Here is a 23180-nt window from a genome sequence, read left to right as displayed (position 1 = left end):
GAAACTAACAACTATGAACTAGGTTTACAGCATATGAAATACATTTGGCAACAACATGCACTTTGAGAGTGCAGACAGCCCAATTTTCATCAATTAATATATTCTGTAGAGATACCCTCATCCGCTATCTTTTCCTGAAAGCTGATCTGTCCAGTTTTGGAGTTGATGTCAGCAGGCCAGGGAAGCTAGGGTCAATAGGGGGTTTAGCTCGCTCGTCTGCGGGAACAAACTGCCGCCATTGCTTGCCGTGCTACCGAGGTCCTTTGTCCCTGAATTGCTCACACACTCCGGCAGATTCAATGGGGGTCTGGCGGCAGATTTCTTTGACTTTATGGTTGGAAATGCATCTGCTTTGAGTGTCACAGGATATCCACACATTCTTGCCATCTCTGTCGTAGCATAGCTTTCGTCGGTAAAGTGTGCGGAACAAACGTCCAATTTCTTGCCACTTTGGCATCTTTGGGCCACTGGTGCAACTTGAATCCGTCCCTGTTGGTGTTGTTACACCCTCCGACAACACACCGACGAGGCATGATGTCTCCAAGGTACGGAAAACAGTCGAAAAAACGGAAAATAACAGAGCTGATTTGACTCGGTGTTTGAGAAAATGGCGGATTGCTTCCCGATGTGACGCCACGTTGTGACGTCATCGCTCCGAGAGCGAATATTAGCAAGGCGTTTAATTCGCCAAAATTCACCCATTTAGAGTTCGGAAATCGGTTAAAAAAATATATGGTCTTTTTTCTGCAACATCAAGGTATATATTGACGCTTACATAGGTCTGGTGATAATGTTCCCCTTTAAAGAGCCTGCACAACCAAAACTTTGTTCAATAATGCAGAAGGCTGACACAATTCAGCAGCTCATGCACAAACATATGCCGACCTCGCAACACACACAAACAAACCAAAATTCATGCTTTAAGGTCAACATTACGGTTGAGACCACACATGATGCTTTTAGTGTGGAAATGCTTTAACTGTCAAAAACACTAATGTGTCTGGACAATAGCCACATAAATTGTGGTGTGGTTTACCTTGGCTCCCATGGAGAGCTACCAGCCAGTGACCGCAGCAACAAAGCAGCAGTGAGAGAAGGCAAAATGGAAAAAAATTGCATTACATAACTGAGTTCAAGCACAGATAGGAGAGAGAGAATCTTAAGCAAATAAAAGAACATCAGCAATTGGGTGTAGGTTAGATGTCATATTAATAATAGCAGACATTTGCTTCAAAGAAAAAATGATTCATTATTCTTGAGATATAAACTCCATGAGAAAGATTTGCAGCCCTCACCTTATCAGCACACTCGTCAAAGAAAGCCAGACTTGCATCTTTGTCACTGACAAAGGAGCATTCCTCTATGAAACGGCTGAACATTTGAGTCTTGGTCATGAGGGAGTAGAACCTCTGATGGGAGCGGTCTCTGCTTTTCAAGAAGCCTGAAAAAAAGATATTATATCAGGCCACACATGACATGATGGGGTTTAATCAACTGGACCCTCATTCATCACGCCACAGTTTTGATAAGATGGGACATGTTTCAGAACTGGTGTTGAAACAAGTTCTCTCATACCTGCCAACTTTTGAAATCAGAAAAACCTAGTAGCCAGGGTCCAGGGGCCGCAGGGCCCGGTAGGTCCAGGACAAAGTCCTGGTGGGGGGTTCAGGCTTCGCCCCCCGACGCAAAATGATTATTAGCATTCAGACAGGTTAAAATGTTGCTAAAACCATCACTTTTCTATCAGTCACAGTGACTTTTCAAAACAAAAATATTACAGCAAAAATCATATGGGTTGATTGACATGTTTATTCTGTAAGCTAACTTCAATAGTTTGAAATTATTTTGACAGTTAATGCCAGTTATCCTGTCAACCTTTCACAAGACTTCAATTTGTTAATTGAAAGTATAAACACTTTTTACAGTAAACAAATGGTAAAACAGTACTAAACAATTCCATTAAAAAAAAAATTGGTGTCATTATTAACTTTCTGTCCAAGCTTGTACAATCTACTGCCTTGTTCAATTGTAAAAAATATTCTGTGCCTAAAATTCACATTTCTATCACAATTATCATACTGTAAACATGGTAAGCTAACTTCATTAAAATCAATAGTCCTGTCAATAGCATGGAATTACAATTCAAATGTAGTTTTTTTGTAAGCCTTTCAAAAGAATTCAAAATATGAAAAATTCATGAAAATTAATTGAAGCCATCAGACACTTGAAAAGTGGCACATCACATCTCTAATGTAATCATTTGAACTTTTCAACAGAAATAGCACTGCAAAAATATTAAGGACATACTTCTGTATTTTGGTAGTTATGCTGTCAACATTTAACAAGATTTCTTCAACTTGGACTTGAAAGCATAAATAGTATAAACACTTTTAACAGTAGAACAGTACTAAACAATTCCAATAGATAACATTGGTGTCATTACCTTTTTGTGGCTAAAATCCGAAAAACGTTGAAAGTTTTCCACTTGTATCGCTAGCAACGGCATTAGACTTGTGTTTTTTTGTCCCAACGTGGTCTTTTACATCGCTAATTCCTCCGTGTCCGATCGAAAAATCTTGTCTGCACAAGGTGCAATTCGCGTAGTTTTCACCCTTTTTGGAACGGATAATTATTCCCGGATAGGCTTTTGAATATTCTTCACGGAATGACTGCAGTTTTCTTTTCGGTTTAAGACTCGTTTGCGATGTTTCTCCGGCTGATTCCATGATCGTTCGCTCGTTTGGAAACAATGGCAACAGGTGCCTCGTGCTTGGCAGCGGTGCTATAAATAGTCTCGCGCATTTAAAAAAAAATTTTTTTGTAATTAATGAAAAACCGTATTTTTTATCACTGCAACCGTAACCCGGAATAGGTTGATGAAAACCGTACTAATTACGGGAAAACCGGAGTAGTTGGCAGGTATGTTCTCTGCTCTGCTTGCATAAGGGAGATCAAGACATGGAGCGATTTGTCTTCAGAATGATCTTGACTCTCCTGCACTCACCTGAAGCCAAAGACAAATAGCTTCAATAAAATGGACAGTAATTTATGAGTGTACCTTGTATGTCAAAAAGGGAGCTGACATCAGTGGTTTTCTCAGAGGGGGCCTGGGTGATGGGCTGCAGGTAGGAGCGGTAACCTCGGAGGATGGCCGCCATAAAGCGCAGGAAGGCCTCCTGGATCTCCAGCTCCAAAGTTTGAAGACTCTTCCCACCGTTGAGCTCTCTGTCAGCCACTGCATGCTCCATCTGGACATCTTCATGGCTAAAGTGACCACCTGAGCACACGTAGCAATACATTTGCTTATGTATTTTGCTCTTAACAGGGTTTCTCTTACCGTATTTTTCGGACTATAAGTCGCAGTTTTTTTCATAGTTTGGCCGGGGGTGCGACTTATACTCAGGAGCGACTTATGTGTGAAATGATGAACACATTAGCGTAAAATATCAAATAATATTATTGATCTCATTCACGTAAGAGACTAGACGTATAAGATTTCATGGGATTTAGCGATTAGGAGTGACAGATTGTATAGCATGTTCTATATGTTATAGTTATTTGAATGACTCTTACCATAATATGTTACGTTAACATACCAGTTGGTTATTTATGCCTCATATAACGTACACTTATTCAGCCTGTTGTTCACTATTCTTCATTTATTTTAAATTGCCTTTCAAATGTCTATTCTTGCTGTTGGCTTTTATCAAATAAATTTCCCCAAAAAATGCAACTTATACTCCAGTGCGACTTATATATGGTTTATTCCTTCTTTATTATGCATTTTCGGCCGGTGCGACTTATACTCCAAAAAATACGGTACTCATATAGTAGTACAGTTGTTATTAGTGAGAATATACTTATTTTAAGGTCTTTTTTAGGGATGTCCCGATCCGATATTTGGATCGGATCGGCCGCCGATATTTGCAAAAAAAATGCGTATCGGCAAGGCATGGGAAAATGCCGATCCAGATCCAGTTAAAAAAAAACCTCTGCTCCGTGTTTTCCAACGCACCTATTTAAATAGTACATTCCACTTTTCTGCTGCTCCCTAATTTCCGTTCCGCATTTTCCAGCACACCTTCAGCACATCCACAGGTCTGTGGATTCTCACGCAGTTGCTTTTAGGTGCTGGCATTACACGACAGGCTCTTCTCACTCTTTTCTGTGTCTCCCTCTCACAGACAGCAAGTGCACCTTCTTACACACGTCACATACTGTCACGTCATACGTCACATACTGTCACGTCATACGTCACATACGTATACGCCCTCCCCGAGCAGAGAGGTAGCAGCATGGCTAACGTTAGCTGTGATGCTAGCGCAGCCGTGTGACCAACGTTCTCTCTAAGGTGCGCGCTTGTGCAATTGCGCACTGTTTAAACGTCCTCTGCGCATAGCAATTATATGCCACGCACAAAATCAAATAAAAAAATAAGCGCATAACAATTTTCGACACACGGACACAACAGAGAAAACAGTTTTCGTCATCATTGTTCAAATATTATAACGTCTGTCGAGACGCTTATCTCCGTCCGGTGCCACACGTCCACACCATCAAAATGCTGAGGCAAAAATTTCCACATCAACACCGTATGAAAAAATTAGTGATTTTTTTAGTTGTGATTTCCTTCTCTGCATGAAAGTTTAAAAGTAGCATATATTAATGCATTATGAAGAAGAATGTTTTAATGTAGACATGCAAGCCTTAAAAGAAAATGTTGAAAATCAAGACTACATTTCCTGCAAATGGGTGCATTTCTACCCAATATTTTAACTTTAGATTTATTCTCATATCAAACTCTTTTGGCTGTCTTTTTGACAGTTACATCCGGCGCCCCCCTCCACACCCTGGATTATAAATAATGTAAATAATTCAATGTGATTATCTTGTGTGATGACTGTATTATGATGATAGTATATATCTGATAGTATATATCTGTGTCATGAATCAATTTAAGTGGACCCCGACTTAAACAAGTTGAAAAACTTATTGGGGTGTTACCATTTAGTGGTCAATTGTACGGAATATGTACTTCACTGTGCAACCTACTAATAAAAGTCTCAATCAATCAATCAAAACACATAGAATCATCATACTGCTGTGATTATATGCATCAAGTGTTCATTCAAGGCTAAGGCAAAATATCGAGATATATATATCATGTATCGCAATATGGCCTTAAAATATCGCAATATTAAAAAAAGGCCATATCACCCAGCCCTTGTTTCAATGATGCCATTTCTGTTTGTCATGTATAATTTTGTCTATTTTGTGTTTATCCTTGAATAAAAAGGTCAGTTTCTTGTTACCAACCATTGTGTATTATTCAAACTCCCCTAATTCAGCTGGCTAGTTGTTATCAAGAGTACTAAAACCCTTTTCAACATGATTCTGACAACTAAGTACCGGTAGGCTAAATAACTTTAAACTTTAATACATGCTCGGATAGGCCAGTATCGGTCAGTATCGGTATCTGTCAGTATCGGTATCGGATCGGAAGTGCAAAAACCTGGATCGGGACATCCCTAGTATTTTTGGGTTCATTGAAGTTAGCTAATTTTACTTGTTTTGGAAAGTCTTGACAAGCCAAGTTTTCTTGTTCTATTGGCAGATAATTTTGCTTAGTTCAAATAAAATACCCCTCATTTTTGTAATTTTTTTTCTTGTTTTTTTTAACACTGACTTTTTGCAGTGAAGCAAGTGTGACGTCAGGCTTGTTGCAGCTCTCGCTGTTCGGGCCGGACATTGAGCAACAAAAGTAAAGAGTCTCCAAACACGTGTGATGTCTCTAAAAACACCAGGAAAGATAATAGATTTGTCGCTAGTCATTTTTAAAAAGTCACTAAAAGAATTGGAAAAGTCTCTAGAAACCTGAAAAACTCTCAACAAAGTAAATAGGACAATAAGTAGCAACAATTGAAAAATCGAGCAAAATTATACAATATAAGAAGAAATATGTTAGTTAATAATAGCACAGATTAGATTTTTAACGTATGTATAATGTTTTTAAGACTTAAAAAAAAATGATATGCATCAACGCCAATTATGCAAATATCTGATGATGTCATATTGACCACGCCTCCTCTCACCCCTTTCACCACAGTTTTGTTGGCGATCTGGGGGAAACACTGCTTAAGAAAACTACAATCATCTCTTTAAAGACACATTGCTAATCTGATATTTTTACTGGTGCACTTGATGTGGGATTAGGGTTTTGAAGAAACCGTTATGTAATCTGACATGCCAGATGTTTTTGTTGTACAAATCCATCCATCCATCCATTTTCTATTGCTTGTTCCTCTCAGGTTCACGGTGGGTGCTGGAGCCTATCCCAGCTGTGGGGTACACTCTGGACTGGACAATTTGCTACCTCATCGCAGGGCCAACACGGATAGACAGACAAGCATTCACACACTCGGGCTAATTTAGTGTTGCCAATCAGCCTTTCTCCAGGTACAAGTCTTTCTAGAAACAAAAAATAGCGGCCAATTAGGTCAATAGGTAAAAGGTAAAAACATTGAACTTGGGATGTGACGATCAACATTTTTGGCCTCTGATCTCACTCTGATTTTTTGGCCTCAGATCCGATCTGATTTTAAGTCCCGATTCAATATCTTGACAATCGATAATAGAACTGAAAATGTTTTATAGCAAGTAACTAAAATAAACACAACACATGTTAACACACATTTAGAATGTGTTAGTGTTGTTGTAAATGAGATGATGTATTAAATTTATCTGGTTTTGAATGCTACATAATTTTTTTTTTTTTTTTTTAACAAAATTACTAAACAAAAGCGAAAACTACTATTGGCTCCCATTTAAATCATTTGGGTTTTGCCCTTAAAGTCTTTCTATATCCGGAAACTTACTCCCAGAGTTTGTAAACAATAACAAAAATGATCCTAAAAATAATTGTGTCATAATAAGAACAATAAAAAAAAAAAAATAGATGTACCGTATTTTTCTGAGTATAAGTCGCACCGGTCAAAAATGCATAATAATAATTAAAAAAAAAAACATATATAAGTCGCACTGGAGTATAAGTCGCATTTTTTGGGGAAATGTATTTGATAAAAGCCAACAGCAAGAATAGACATTTGAAAGGCAATTTAAAATAAATGAAGAATAGTGAACAACAGGCTGAATAAGTGTACGTTATATGAGGCATAAATAACCAACTGGTATGTTAACGTAACATATTATGGTAAGAGTCATTCAAATAACTATAACATATAGAACATGCTATACGTTTACCAAACAATCTGTCACTCCTAATCGCTAAATCCCATGAAATCTTATACGTCTAGTCTCTTACGTGAATGAGATCAATAATATTATTTGATATTTTACGCAAATGCAGTGTTTCCCACACATTCATTTATTTGTGGCGGCCCGCCACGAAAGAATTACGTCCGCCACAAATGGATTTTTCGGCTTTTGACTCGCTCGACCGCTCATAAAAGCAATGGGACTCTGTCTGTGAATGTACCTTGTAGTTACAACTCCGGTGCAGTAGGTGGCGGTAGCCTACTATGCATTGTAACTCCGCCAATAGCACTTAATTCACCTAGTGGGCCAGAAGAAGAAGAAGAAGAAGAAGAAGAAGAAGAAGAAGAAGACGAAGACGAAGACGAAGACGAAGACGGACGGACGGACGGGATCAAAATACGAGGGTAATATAGGTTATAGGTAGATAGGTTATAGCTGCATCGCTCGCGGCTCGTCATATATTTAACGTTAATCCGCGATTTCGCCGAGCGTTTCACTGACGGTGAGCAGCCTGACGCTGCTTCATTAACACCGCCGCTGTTTGACTCGGGGGCCGGGGCAGACACACGTAGTAACAGTCACCTGCTACCATACCGACGAGCTAACGTGTCCAGGTTACAACCCTGTTGTCAATAAACACACGTGGAGACGGTGCTTCAGATACTACATTAATACTCAAGATAAATTGTCCACTATCCACTGCAGCATGTGAATGCAATGAAAAGAATAAGATCTGATCCAACCAGCTGTTAAAATGTTGTCCAGGTTAATGTTTTGGCCATTAAAGGCTCTTCATTTCAAGATTTCAACTGTGATCGGGCTTTAAACAGGTGGCTGACCTGTTCAGATGGGTGTAACTGCTACTGGTCAAATAATGTGAAATAGCATTTAATTTTACATGTATGCAATGCCATTTAAATGTAATTATAGATAATAATAATAATAAATACTGTGTAGTGTTGTAAATAGCCAACGGGAAGGATTTTTGTAAGGTATAAGCCATGAGCACTACACAGCCAGAAAAAAAACCTAGGCAGGACAAGTAAAAATATTGGGGCAAGTAGATTTGAGAAGTCGGGCAAGTAAAAAAATTAGGGCGGAGGGAACAGGTGAGACTCAGCAAACACTGAAAAATAAAGCAGGGTCAGATCAGAAATGCACTTTTCTCATGAAAAGGGTCCTAATTTATATTCTTATGTGCCTTATAGAGAAGACCACGACAAAACATAGAGCGACTAGCTCCAGTGCGACCTGTTCAGCAGCAGCAGGAGGAGGAGGAGGAGGTTGACTGACTGTGGCAGGACACCTCTGCCTATGTTTCACTTTATGTTGCTGGTAAATAACATGGTTGTAGTAGTAGGCTAAAGTTAAATTATTTAGTATGCACTAATTAAAGGGGCAGAGCTTTAAGAGACATTTTAGCTTTTATATTTTATAAGATATATTTTTTGTAAGAACCACAATTAATAAATATATTTCGCGTGTTCTTCTTGGTCATCGCCGCTGCCGCCGCCACCCCCCGCCCACACCACCACAAATAGATGCCTGCCCTGTGGGAAACACTGTAATGTGTTAATAATTTCACACATAAGTCGCTCCTGAGAATAAGTCGCACCCCCGGCAAAACTATGAAAAAAACTGCGACTTATAGTCCGAAAAATACGGTAGTTATTTTAGTATCGTTTATTTACTTATACTATACTCGGTTACGTTAGTATCGACATCTGCATCAACCAGCCCTATGTTATGTTGAAGCTTTAGTGCAGGGGTCGCCAACCCGTTGAACGACCAGTCGATCTTTGGAACCCTACCAGTCCATCGCGAAAATATTAGAAAAGTAAATATGTATTAATATGACATCAGTGACACCCCCACCCGGAGAATGACCAACAGACTTGCCAACAGGCTTGCATTTTAACCCCTGAACACGCCCGCATGCCTCTGCCTCTCTCTCTTCAGCCCCATGCACAAATGTAGCACAAACGAACGTGACAAGTTTGAAAATATTCGGGTAAGGGGTAGGGCTGGATGACGTCACTAGTCAGAAAATGTATTTCAGAATAAACAAACTAAATGTTTTATGGCAGAAACCAGCACAAATGTAGCACAAACGAATGGCAGTGTTAATTTAATATTTGCAATTGTAAGGGGGGCAACTTCACACATATGTTAAAAAAGGCAAGAATTGGTCTAATCCTGTGATCTAAATAAATTGTAATAGTTGGACAAGCAAACCATTATTTTCCAGTTCGGATAAACCTGCAGTTTGCCTTTCATCACATCTAAGATGCCCCTTTATCTCTTCAAAGGATGCTGACTGGCCCAAAAGTGTTGGCTGATTATGCCTGTACGCCTCACAAAATCAGTATGAGTGTGCAAAAATGAATACAATTATCAATCTGTGTCATACTAAATTCATTTTAGCTAGAGTAAGGTGTGAGAAGACGTGTAAGCCACGCAATCACGGAAGTGATGGTAGAAAGTATTTCTCTATATTTCACATGCAGACCGCAATCGGCATTACAAAATAGCCGTGTGATGTTGTGAAATTTAAGTAAGATCCACCAGTACTTCAGGGTACTATTGTGTGTCACTAATTAAGCAGGTAGATCAAGAGTAGGCACCTTAAAGGGTAAAGTATCCACAAGGGAGGCACGACGATTAGCCAATGTTTTGTATTGCAATATAAAAAGTATTCGATGACTTCCTGTAAAACTCACTGTATAAGCTGACTCAGCAACTCAATTATTAATGAAAGCCGATATTGGCCTGGACTCACCCTCTGTGAGCTGCTGATGGAGTTTATTTAGGGAATTTAAAAGATGTTTGCAGGCTCTTCCGGGCAATATTTTCCACGTCAAGGCCTTCTTGTCTTCTTTCCTGCAAGCACACCACATGGTTTTCATTACATGGGAGGACTGGGTTGTGAAATGGTACTAAAGAGGGAGGAAGATGCTCATATCAGGACTGACAATTTAATCGCTCAATGAGACAACCTTTGAAGATCATTGGTACACACAGTTGATTTAGTGGAAACATTTTTTACATTCCGGCTTTTAGCATTACATAAAGGGAGGACCTTATTGATAACCTTTCTTTATAAAAAAGAAAATAAAAATAGACACTTATGTGTGTGTCTGTTTTACAAGTTATGTTGGGAAAGCGTGCAGTCACTCACTGGGAAATTGTGTTGGTGTCCAGATCCACGCAGCTGATATCAGCTGGGGGCACGTACAGATCAAAATACCGAGAATCTACCCCCACAATGAAAGGACATGGTGCACTGAGTACACCCGCCAGGGCAAGGGGGCACAGAGGGATGTATGGGCATGGCCAGTGGAAGGGGAAAATCATCTGGAAAGGAGGAAACATTTTTATCGGTCATTCATGTCAACATTGTGTCCCTTCTTGGAGAGCCAGGCGCAGCCATGGTAGCAGTGAGGCCAAAAGACAAAACAGACTTACAGACACAAGCGCCTCTGTAACACTGGTGAGAACTGCAGGGCGCAGGGAGTGAACCAAGATCTTGTGCTCAGTGACGGCCAACACCAGCAGAGTGGCTGCATTTTTCGGGCCTAGATTTAATAGTAATGTAGAGAGGCTCCCACCACTTAGAGGACAAAAACACAGAATCAGATCAGGGAAGTGAGTGTACACCGTCTCCTGGTTTGTGATGTGATCATTCGTGTACCTGAGTGGAAGTGGAGAGGACACTGGTTGGCTCAGTATCAGGCTGTCATGTGGAGAGAGCTTTAAAAAAAAAACCAGAATGTTACAACACAGTCAACACCAGTGACGTGCGGTCACTAGAGGCAGGTGAGGCCCTGCCTCACCTGCCATCATGGAAAGAAAAAAATGTAAAAAGAAAACAAAAAAAATTAAATTGTTATATGTATCCAGTGATTATACTATAAAGTTATTTTCCATTTAACTTCACCAGTTTTAGATTATTTTTATTCAAAATCGCTGAATTTTCACATTTGCCGTTCAAATACTGAGAAGAGACGGTGCGGTGAACAGCAGCCAGTCGAGGCGCGTCACTCAGTGCCTCAACATGGACGGACTCGGCTAACTGCTGGTCTGCTGTGCAGTGAGACTGTATTGCTATATGAATTATATTATACATTTCCATAGTTTAGTTAGCTGAGGTATATAATGTACAGTGTATTTTGTCAACAACTGTATGTGTGTAACGTATTTCTTGTGCTGAGCGATCATAAAACTGCTGCGAAGACGCACTGGCTGAGGAACGCGTAACCACGCCTCCTGGTGCTGAAGACACGTTCGCCACACCAACCAAAGCCCACACCCAAACCCTCCACGTGCAAGACCGAATCCACCCAAAAAAAGTCACTTAACCAGAAGCCAAAAAGTGCAAAAACAACATTGCTCGCGCCGGAGGAGCCGTGAACGACTGCTGGGACACTACATTAGGTACACCTGCAGACTGCAGCACGGATTTCATATTTCATTCATTCACAATTCCTCCACACCGAACACCACTGTACCCGCACTTATAAGTAAAGGTAAGACCATAATAACGTTTTTTTTTATTAAATGTGCTTTTTTGTGTGCTACAGTTTGTATGTGTAAAGTTAAAGTTAAGTTAAAGCAGGGGCGTCACTAGCTTTTAAGGACAGGGGGGGCTTTGCCCCCAGGAGATGCACAGGATGCGAGCGAATGTTACGCACGAGCACAAAACTTCACAAACGGCTAACAAAGACTTAGAAATTATTCATTGTTATTATTATTATTTAAAAAAAATGCACAGGACGAAATGAAATGCTCCCCGGGACGATGGCTTTTAACCATATATTTTCTTTTTCTTTTTATGTATTTATTCATTTTACATTTTATATTAAATGTCTTGGTTTTTCCTCCCTCTGAAAATCCTATTAAATGTTTAACAAGCCATCCTATAATAATAAAACAGCTATTAATGTAACAATACAATAAAACAAATTTATTTAATGATGTTTTTTTCATTATTTTAACAATAGGCTAATGTATATTACTTTATATAGATTCTACAAGAAACACAAAACTTAAAAAATAAATGATTTACAATTGCACACACAAGGTTTTGTGCAGCTTCACTCATTGAAAAGGAAGATAATGTGCTTCGTACACCTGCAGGACCGCAAACAAGGTCGCAGAGAAAATGCGGGCTGGAATTTGAGTGATGTGGGCATTTTCTATATGAACAAGTGGAATGGATTGGATACCGATGCACGAAAGGGGCTCTCTACCTTACGCTACGAAGTGGGGGGAAACTGAGTGAATAATAACAGGTTATATGATTATTTATTTAAACTCATATTTGGGCCACTTTATAATGAATATGTCGGCATTTATTTGTAAAAACAAAAACAAAAAAACACCAAATTATTTAGGGGGGCTTAAGAATATTTTAGGGGGGCTTGAGCCCTAAAATAGGCCTAACAACGCCAATGAGTTAAAGTACCAATGATTGTCACACACACTAGGTGTGGTGAAATATGTCCTCTGCATTTGACCCATCCCCTTGATCACCCCCTGGGATGTGAGGGGAGCAGTGGGCAGCAGCGGCGCCGCGCCCGGGAATAATTGTTGGTGATTTAACCCCCAATTCCAACCCTTGATGCTAAGTGCCAAGCAGGGAAGAATGCTGGCATGAGCTTTTAAACATAACCCGTTAACTGCTGCCAATCAAATGGTGAATAAGATACTCTTTAGGGTTCATATGTTTGTAAATCTGACTGTGATGAAGTCAGTGCCTCACCAGCCATCAACCTCACCACACGTCACTGGTCAACACATTGCAAGTTCTCATTAGCGTTAACATGAAATTTAGACCTGCACAAGGATGCGTGGCCTCTGGATGGAGGGGAATGGCACGTTTTGCATGAAGTGGGAGATGTGCCTACAACAAAAAACAAATCAATCCGTTAAAAAGGGAAAAATCAACAGCTTTCGAGATAGATGTGTAAATATGGCATACGTTTCAATGGGCAGGGCGTGTGGTCCAGATATGGAGTAACGGTAGAGAAAAGTTAGGAAGCTCCTAAAGGACTGGAAGAAAGGCCAGTGGGAAAGGAGACAGATGCTCTTGTTGCTGTAAACACTCCTGGTCCCGCCAGGTCCGAGATCAGAGCTAAGCAGGCCGAGCTGTGACAGCTGATGCTCCGACAGATTCTCCTCTGAGTAAGGCTCATAAAACTGGATCGCTGCTCCGTACACCTGCACACCAAACAAATCGACATGTTGAGCCCTGCTTACTGATGACAACTTTACAAGATTAATGTTAGTACTGAGACCACTTTTACAAGGATAATCCATCCATCCATCCATCCATCTTCTTCCGCTTATCCGAGGTCGGGTCGCGGGGGCAGCAGCTTAAGCAGGGAAGCCCAGACTTCCCTCTCCCCAGCCACTTCGTCCAGCTCCTCCCGGGGGATCCCGAGGCGTTCCCAGGCCAGCCGGGAGACATAGTCTTCCCAGCGTGTCCTGGGTCTTCCCCGTGGCCTCCTACCGGTCGGACGTGCCCAAAACACCTTCCTAGGGAGGCGTTCGGGTGGCATCCTGACCAGATGCCCGAACCACCTCATCTGGCTCCTCTCGATGTGGAGGAGCAGCGGCTTTACTTTGAGCTCCCCCCGAATGACAGAGCTTCTCACCCTATCTCTAAGGGAGAGCCCCGCCACCCGGCGGAGGAAACTCATTTCGGCCGCTTGTACCCGTGATCTTGTCCTTTCGGTCATAACCCAAAGCTCATGACCATAGGTGAGGATGGGAACGTAGATCGACCGGTAAATCGAGAGCTTTGCCTTCCGGCTCAGCTCCTTCTTCACCACAACGGATCGATACAGCGTCCGCATTACTGAAGATGCCGCACCGATCCGCCTGTCGATCTCACGATCCACTCTTCCCCCACTCGTGAACAAGACTCGGAGGTACTTGAACTCCTCCACTTGGGGCAAGATCTCCTCCCCAACCCGGAGATGGCACTCCACTCTTTTCCGGGAGAGAACCATGGACTCGGACTTGGAGGTGCTGATTCCCATCCCAGTCGCTTCACACTCGGCTGCGAACCGATCCAGCGAGAGCTGAAGATCTTGGCCAGAGGAAGCCATCAGGACCACATCATCTGCAAATAGCAGAGACCTAATCCTGCAGCCACCAAACCAGATCCCCTCAACGCCCTGACTGCGTCTAGAAATTCTGTCCATAAAGGTTATGAACAGAATGGGTGACAAAGGGCAGCCTTGGCGGAGTCCAACCCTCACTGGAAACGTGTCCGACTTACTGCCGGCAATGCGGACCAAGCTCTGGCACTGATTATACAGGGAGCGAACTGCCACATACTCTCTGAGCACTCCCCACAGGACTTCCCGGGGCACACGGTCGAATGCCTTCTCCAAGTCCACAAAGCACATGTAGACTGGTTGGGCAAACTCCCATGCACCCTCAAGGACCCTGCCGAGAGTATAGAGCTGGTCCACAGTTCCACGACCAGGACGAAAACCACACTGTTCCTCCTGAATCCTAGGTTCGACTATCCGGCGTAGCCTCCTCTCCAGTACACCTGAATAGACCTTACCGGGAAGGCTGAGGAGTGTGATCCCACGATAGTTGGAACACACCCTCCGGTTCCCCTTCTTAAAGAGAGGAACCACCACCCCGGTCTGCCAATCCAGAGGTACCGCCCCCAAGGATAATCCAAGTGTGTCAAAACGACTTTCTATTTCTAAACCTCCTATTTTTAAACAGCTGATATACTGCCTGGTCTTTTGTTCTTTCTCGCAAATAAATGAAAAGGATTCCAGGCATGAGACACCAGAGGGACCTGCAGCGTGCACAATGGTGGTACCAGGCAAGATAGAGTGAGCACTGAGGCGATGCAATGAGCTATCCATTATTCACAAGATGAGCTGCAAAATTTCCTCTTATGCCGCAATGCTCTCGAAGTCAAAACAACCTTTTAGTATTCCAAACACAGCCCTTAGAACATTTGGATTACAGTCAGAGCTGAGACATAATGTTTAGGACTGTGTAGTTTTCTTAGAAATAATATTGCTGTTGATGAACAAAACAATCCACAAGGGACGTAAGAGTGTTGGATGTGGTAGAATTTGTGTAATTCACATCATGGTTGTGGTGTTACCTTTTCTCCTGAAGCCCCTGTCAGTACAAATGTTGAAAAAACAGGAAGGGCATGTTTGGTGTGTGCAGGCCAGCACTCGATTGTTGCGCCCATGGGCAGGCAGAACATAGGCACCGACTCAGGCAGTGGGAAGGATTCATGGTCCTCTTCAGGGTACCGGCACATCAAACCTGTAGAAATACACACTAACATTTATATCTAGCAGTTCCTCAGAGGCCAAATTTAATGACAGTCTACATTTCACTGTACCTGCTTTGCATGCAATAGTGTTTGCTTTTGCCAAAGACTTCTTATAACACAGGTAGACAGAGGATCCCCACTAAAAATTGACAAAAGAGTTCATTGCAAACTTGACTTTTATATAGAGCGTAAAGATGAAACATGATTTTCCCACCATGCTGCTGTTGAGGTTCTTGTCCACCTTGCAGAAGGTGTGAGGAGGCGTCTCCCCCTTCCCGGGGACAATGACACAGACATCAGTGACGGCTAGTGAGGTGTGGAGCTGGCTCTTTGGAGCGCGACGATAGGTGATGTAAATGCGCTGGGACGACGAGCTGCTGACGTTAGCAGGACGACCTGAGGGTGTGGTCTGGACGATGTGACATCCAGGTTTCAGCTTTTCTTTCCACTCATACAACACCCTGAAAATATATGTGTTGTCAATCCTACGAAAGTGGAGCACTTTTCCCGTTTTTGTCTATGATTTGCTTATGCACAAGGGTCTTGGGTAGGGGATGCAACGATTAACCGGTTTTACTAACTGCGACTAAAAATGTCACGGTTATGCTGATATGTTTATTGTTTATTGAATGGATCCCCATTAGCTGACGCCAAGGCGACTGCTAGTCTTCCTGGGGTCCATATAGGAGCATACAAAATAAAAATACAAAGACTACATGCAATAACAGACATTATACAATGGAAAAATACAACATAAGATAAAAAGCTATTTAAAACCAGTATTAAAAATTCACGTCATGTGGGCAGCTGCAATAGGTGTATCTTCAAAGCTGTCTTGAATGACAATTTACTTTGTGAGAGATTAATGTGAGATGGCAACCCATTCTAGAATGATGTACATCTATACATGACTGTATGTTTGAGGAGATTGGTCCTGGGAGCAGGAAGTGCCAAATAGCCATTGCTGGCATTCCTAGTGTCATGAGTATGTGTGTTAGTTGATTTTAAAAACTGTTTGTAAAAGTAATCTGGTGATTGATCTAAAATGATAGTTCTAAAGAACATAATGAGACTACAATGCGATCTTTTATTCAACAGACAACCAGGACAGGCGTGAATGCATAAATGAAATATTAGTGCGCAAAGAACATTTAAGTAGCAGTCTAGCCGCTCTGTTCTGAACAAGTTGCAGTTTGTTCAGGTCAGACTTAGTCGTAGCGGACCATATTATAGGACAGTAATGAAGATGACAGAAAACCAAGGACTGTATGACTTGAGCCATTGTTGAGGATGTCAAGAAGGTGGAGCACTTCCTGACCAAAACCTCTTCCCATTTTCATTGAAATACCATCAATATGATCGGACCATGACAGTTGACTGTCTAATAGCACACCAAGCAATTTTGCTTTTTTGACCTGCTCAATACGTATGTCTGACATTAAAATATGAAGCTGTGGGTCATCAACAAGCATATGCCTGGATCCAAAAAGAATGCTTTTTGTTTTGTCAATATTCACAACAAGTTTACTATCATTTACCCAGCGAGACACTCTCTCCAGGTCCTGATTTAAGTTATTTTCTAGGTCATTTAAGGTAGAGGCAGTACTGTACATCTGCATACATAACCATATTGGTGTTTGTTGTAACACAGGGAAGATCATTAGTAAAAATAATAAAAAGTAAAGGACCTAAGCAGCTTCCTTGAGGCACGCCGCAGTAATTGTACTTGATAGGCTACCATTAAAACACACTCTCTGTGATCTTCCTGATAGATAGCTCAACATCCAAGAAAGTGACATACTATTAAAACCATATTTTCTCAGTTTGGAGATCATTATGTTGTGATCTATGACATGGAATGCCGCACTAAAGTCAATCAGGACAGTACCAACCATCTTCTTGACATCCATTTGTGACAGCCAGTCATCAGTCAGCTGAGCTAGAGCAGTAGATGTTGAGTGACCTTGCCTAGAAGCATGCTGGGAACCCGACATCAGTTTGTTGTAGGTAAAGTAATCTTGAATTTGTTTGAAAACTACTTTTTCCATCAATTTACTAAGAACAGGAAGTTTGCTTATTGGTCTACTGTTTTTACCAGTAAAATCTTTATTTTTGTCCTTGGGTAGAGGGATGACCTTGGCCTCCTTCCAAACCCCAGGACAGACTCCATATCTTAATGATTTATTAAATATATGACAAATCGGAGTTGATACATGGCATGCCGCAATTCTTAACAATTTGCCATCTAGCATGTCCGTCCCAGCAGGTTTATCAGATGGCAGTGATGACAACAATTTCTCAATATCAGAACTACTAACTGGTACAAAATCGAACCTGCAGTTTTTACCCTTTTTTTTAACCTTTTTTTTTAACCATATGTTTGACTACGTTTACACTGCAGGACAAAGTGGACCAAATCTGAAAAGATCAGATTTGAAGCACCTCGGAGCATAAATAAAATCGGATAAAAAAAATATCAGATATGTGTCACTTGAGAGTAATAAAAAAAATCAGATTTAGTGTTTAGTGTAAACAAGGACATTTTCGGTACAACTGGCATCGAACGAAAACAAAATTACACCGGCAGCGCAGACATTTATACACACCTGTCGAGAGACACGACAGTAGGCTACATTCGTGTAAATGTAGAGTTGAATATAAAAGTGTCACTTCAGTAATTTAGCATTAGTTAATGTAAACAAACAGCAATAGGTACTGTCGGAGGAAGATATTTACATATATCCGAATTTTAGTGTTACTTATTTTCTTTCATAGTCATATTTGAAAACAGCTCGTGTTTTCCATTTCATTTTCTTTCTTTTTTCCAGCAAGTAAACTGTGTGTGTTAACCTTGAGTTCTTTGGAATGTATTATGACTAGGGAGACGTTGTGCATGTATTATGGCTAGGGAGAGGGAAGAAAAGAGGGGGTTTTGGGGTTGGGAAGAGAGACCATTTTTGGCGGCGCAATAGAAGGTTCTATGCTAGACTGGTCTCAAAAAGTATATTTGCAAAGCTTTGAAAATATACAACAAAGTACCTATTCTGTCTCTGGTGGGTTTTTTTCAACTCAGCTTTAAGTGTCGTAAACAATTTGGGAGCGACCTGTGACTTGAATTCCCTGGGAGGAACAACTGGTCCAAAACGCAACAGTACGTACTCCTGTCAAGGGCTTCATTCAGTGACCATTTACCGTTAGAGATTGATTATTTTCCATCTGAGTTGAATAAACTATAGGCATTGTAGGTTAAGTCAGCTGACCGAAGGTCTTCAGACAGCTGACCCTACAGGAGGACTCGATGCAAAGACAAGCTCTTTTTCTTCACACTAGATTCAGCTGACATAACCTGCTGGTTTGGACAAGGCTTTGCTGAGGTGCTGCAGGTGCGCCCCGTTCAGCATTTCATTGAAGCCACATAAAAACGTGATACATTGCAGGTTCAGGTCAGCCTTTGTTTTTAGTACTGTATATTGTCATGGTCTCTTCTTACTGTGTTCAGAATCAGATTTACTACCCAAGTATGTTTGACACACAAGAATCGAGTCATTATAAACAATAAATGATGATTATGGTAATTGTCTTCTTATCCTAGTCTTCCTCCAGCTTTAAAAGTGGTCACATTTTATTAAAATAAAAATAAAACATGTTATAATGTAAACCGAATAAACTATAAATAATACAAATTAATTAAAGTGTGAATATATTACAGTTATTTTAATCATATTATAGTTATAGTATAGTTTGTGGGATCTGTAGTTGTGGCTTGTGCAGCCCTTTGAGACATTTGTGATTAAGGGCTATATAAGCTCCTCCCGGGGGATCCCGAGGCGTTCCCAGGCCAGCCAGGAGAGATAGTCTTCCCAACTTGTCCTGGGTCTTCCCCGTGGCCTCCTACCGGTCGGACGTGCCCTAAACACCTCCCTAGGGAGGCGTTCGGGTGGCATCCTGACCAGATGCCCGAACCACCTCATCTGGCTCCTCTCCATGTGGAGGAGCAGCGGCTTTACTTTGAGCTCCTCCTGGATGGCAGAGCTTCTCACCCTATCTCTAAGGGAGAGCCCCGCCACCCGGCGGAGGAAACTCATTTGGGCCGCTTGTACCCGTGATCTTGTCCTTTCGGTCATAACCCAAAGCTCATGACCATAGGTGAGGATGGGGACGTAGATCGACCGGTAAATTGAGAGCTTTGCCTTCCGGCTCAGCTCCTTCTTCACCACAACGGATCGATACAGCGTCCGCATTACTGAAGACGCCGCACCGATCCGCCTGTCGATCTGACGATCCACTCTTCCCTCACTCGTGAACAAGACTCCGAGGTACTTGAACTCCTCCACTTGGGGCAAGATCTCCTCCCCAACCCGGAGATGGCACTCCACCCTTTTCCGGGCGAGAACCATGGACTCGGACTTGGAGGTGCTGATTCTCATCCCAGTCGCTTCACACTCGGCTGCGAACCGATCCAGTGAGAGCTGAAGATCCTGGCCAGATGAAGCCATCAGGACCACATCATCTGCAAAAAGCAGAGACCTAATCCTGCAGCCACCAAACCAGATCCCCTCAACGCCTTGACTGCGCCTAGAAATTCTGTCCATAAAAGTTATGAACAGAATGGGTGACAAAGGGCAGCCTTGGCGGAGTCCAACCCTCACTAGAAACGTGTCCGACTTACTACCGGCAATGCGGACCAAGCTCTGGCACTAATTACAGGGAGCGGACTGCCACAATCAGACAGTCCGATACCCCGTACTCTCTGAGCACTCCCCACAGGACTTCCCGAGGGACACGGTCGAATGCCTTCTCCAAGTCCACAAAACACATGTAGACTGGTTGGGCAAACTCCCATGCACCCTCAAGGACCCTGCCGAGAGTATAATTGTGGCAATCCCGAAACCGTAATTATTAATCAGACTATAATCGTACAGTCAAAATCTATAATCGTTGCATCCCTTGTCTTAGGATAAACCTCTAAAATCAAGAGTTGGGCTGAAACTTGAAGTTTTCCCAAAATTACTACAAGATCCATTAAAGATGAATTTGGTCAGTAAAAACTAAAAAGCCCTGACCTAAACCACTTCAAACACCTTTGGAATAAACACTTTAATCAATCAATCTTTATTTATATAGCCCTAAATCACAAGTGTCTCAAAGGGCTGCACAAGCCACAACGACATCCTCGGTACAAAGCCGACATATGGGCAAGGAAAAACTCACCCCAGTGGGAAGTCGATGTGAATGACTATGAGAAACCTTGGAGAGGACCGCATATGTGGGTAACCCCCCCCTCTAGGGGAGACCGAAAGCAATGGATGTTGAGTGGGTCTGACATAATATTGTGAGAGTCCAGTCCATAGTGGATCCAACATAATAGTAAGAGTCCAGTAAAACAGTTGTTTTCTGGATGAATATGTAAAACAAGGACAAACTCCATATTTTCAATCATTGATTTTCAGTTTCTACAACTTCCCGAACATTTACACAATCAATTGCTTTCAATGAGTTTAAGAGCAGATTAATGCGACCCAAGGTAGAGAAGCGATTAGTGACGCTGGTGTGTAAAGGGTCAGTGACTAAGGATTAGTGCTTACCCAAGATCTGTCAGTGGAGGCTTATCTCGGCCTCGTTTGAAGCACAGGAATATCTGTGGGCCCCTGATGCTGGCTCCATTGAGCTCTGCGGACAATCCCGAGGGAGTGCTTTCGACACAGGTGAAGCCAGAGGGTACCTCTTCGCCCAGGGAGCGGATCACAACGGCAACATCCGTGATTGGCGCTTTGGGTTTGACAGATTTGGGACTGGTATCATCAAAGTGCAGCTCCTCCTCCAAAAGCTTGGACGAGTCGGTGAGGCCAGCAACCACAAAGTAGTCGGCTACACGAGGTGCTTTATCCTCCATCATTTCCCATTCCCAAAGTGAAGGCTGGAAACAGAGAAGAGAGGGAATCAAAAGAGCCTCAATGAATTTTAATGACTTTGCTGGGTACAGCCTAAAAGAGGAAAAGCTTGAGCGTAATATCTGCATTAAAAATGTGTGCAGTGACAGCATGGATAATGTACAACAGACATAGCCTAACATACCTTATACCTTACTTGGGGAATAACCAACTATAATGAGAGCATCTGGAAACACTTACACTCCTGTCTGCTGAATCTACATATTTCACAAAGAAATATGGGAAACCTGGAGACCAGTGACCCTACTCTATGCCGTGACTGATTATGTAATACAAAACATATGCTTTTGTTAAGAATAAAAAACACGGATAGAAAAGAAGCATTACTCGAGAGAAAAAAGAATGTGCAGCATATATATATCTCGTTACCTTGCGTAATGACAATAAAGCTGATTCTGATTCTGATTCTGATATATATATATATATATATATCTCTCAGTGACGTGCGGTGAGGTTGATGGCTGGTGAGGCACTGACTTCATCACAGTCAGATTTACAAACATATGAACCCTAAAGAGTATCTTATTCACCATTTGATTGGCAGCAGTTAACGGGTTATGTTTAAAAGCTCATACCAGCATTCTTCCCTGCTTGGCACTCAGCATCAAGGGTTAGAATTGGGGGTTAAATCACCAAAAATGATTCCCGGGCGCGGCGCCGCTGCTACCCACTGCTCCCCTCACCTCCCAGGGGGTGATCAAGGGGATGGGTCAAATGCAGAGGACAAATTTCACCACACCTAGTGTGTGTGTGACAATCATTGCTACTTTAACTTAACTTTAACTTTACACATACAAACTGTAGCACACAAAAAAGCACATTTAATAAAAAAAAACATTATGGTCTTACCTTTACTTAGAAATTAAGTCCATGCGCCGCAACTAAAGCCCTCACTTAAACTTTCCACGTGCAAGATTGAATCTATTTAAAAAAGTGTAACCGAGGGTTTATAAATGTCGCCTATACTGTATGAAACTACAAAATAACAAACACGGCGGCTCCAGTTTACCCGAGGACCACTTTATTTACCTTCTTTCAAAAACCTCCGCAACGTGACATCACTTCCGCTCTTAGCGCCTTCAAAATAAGAGCTCAAGGCATATACTGTATAACAGCGCATAACAGGAACTTAACATCACAAAGAGGAAAGCCCATGAAAATAGGTTACAAAAGTTATTTAATAAGAAGCCAAAAAGTGCAAAAACAATAATGTTCGTGTTGGAGGAGTTGTGAATTAGGTACACCTGCAGTCTGCAGGTGTATCTAATGTTGTGTCCCTGCAGTCATTCACAACTCCCCCAACACCAACATTTTTGTTTTTGCACTTTTTGGCTTCTTATGAAATAATTTTTTAAAATAGATTCAATCTTGCACGTGGAAAGTTTAAGTGTGGGCTTTAGTTGATATAACAATTCTACGGCGGGGGTGCAGGAGGCGAGCCTCAGCCAGTGCGTCTTTTGCAGCCGTTTTATGATCGCTCAGCACAAGAAATATGTTACACACATACAGTTGTTGACAAAATACACTGTACATTATATACCTCAGCTAACTAAACTATGGAAATGTATAATATGGTTCATATAGCAATACGGTCTCACTGCACAGCAGGCCAGCAGTTAGCCGAGTCATTG

General features: G+C 41.8%; 1 protein-coding gene across 3 annotated transcripts in view; it reads right to left on the bottom strand.

Annotated features, from left to right (window-relative positions):
• The window catches only part of dennd4a (DENN/MADD domain containing 4A), a 94523-nt gene that overhangs the window by 59363 nt on the left and 11980 nt on the right, over positions 1 to 23180 (bottom strand). For 2 of the 3 annotated variants that reach the window (XM_061969467.2, XM_072913993.1), the window contains exons 2-14: positions 21184 to 21515; positions 15813 to 16059; positions 15668 to 15737; positions 15419 to 15588; positions 13256 to 13494; positions 13111 to 13177; positions 10967 to 11025; positions 10741 to 10885; positions 10454 to 10629; positions 10055 to 10155; positions 3059 to 3277; positions 1296 to 1441; positions 1037 to 1054 (exon numbers count right to left, since the gene is read on the bottom strand). In XM_061969467.2, the coding sequence (XP_061825451.2) occupies positions 1037 to 1054; positions 1296 to 1441; positions 3059 to 3277; positions 10055 to 10155; positions 10454 to 10629; positions 10741 to 10885; positions 10967 to 11025; positions 13111 to 13177; positions 13256 to 13494; positions 15419 to 15588; positions 15668 to 15737; positions 15813 to 16059; positions 21184 to 21515 (1989 nt within the window). The remainder of the gene's footprint in view (positions 1 to 1036; positions 1055 to 1295; positions 1442 to 3058; positions 3278 to 10054; positions 10156 to 10453; positions 10630 to 10740; positions 10886 to 10966; positions 11026 to 13110; positions 13178 to 13255; positions 13495 to 15418; positions 15589 to 15667; positions 15738 to 15812; positions 16060 to 21183; positions 21516 to 23180) is intronic. The other variant, XM_072913992.1, reaches the window with a different exon arrangement.

The sequence above is a fragment of the Nerophis lumbriciformis genome, linkage group LG10 (assembly GCF_033978685.3).
Source record: "Nerophis lumbriciformis linkage group LG10, RoL_Nlum_v2.1, whole genome shotgun sequence".
Lineage (NCBI taxonomy): Eukaryota > Metazoa > Chordata > Actinopteri > Syngnathiformes > Syngnathidae > Nerophis > Nerophis lumbriciformis.
This window is presented reverse-complemented; position numbering and strand designations above follow the sequence as displayed.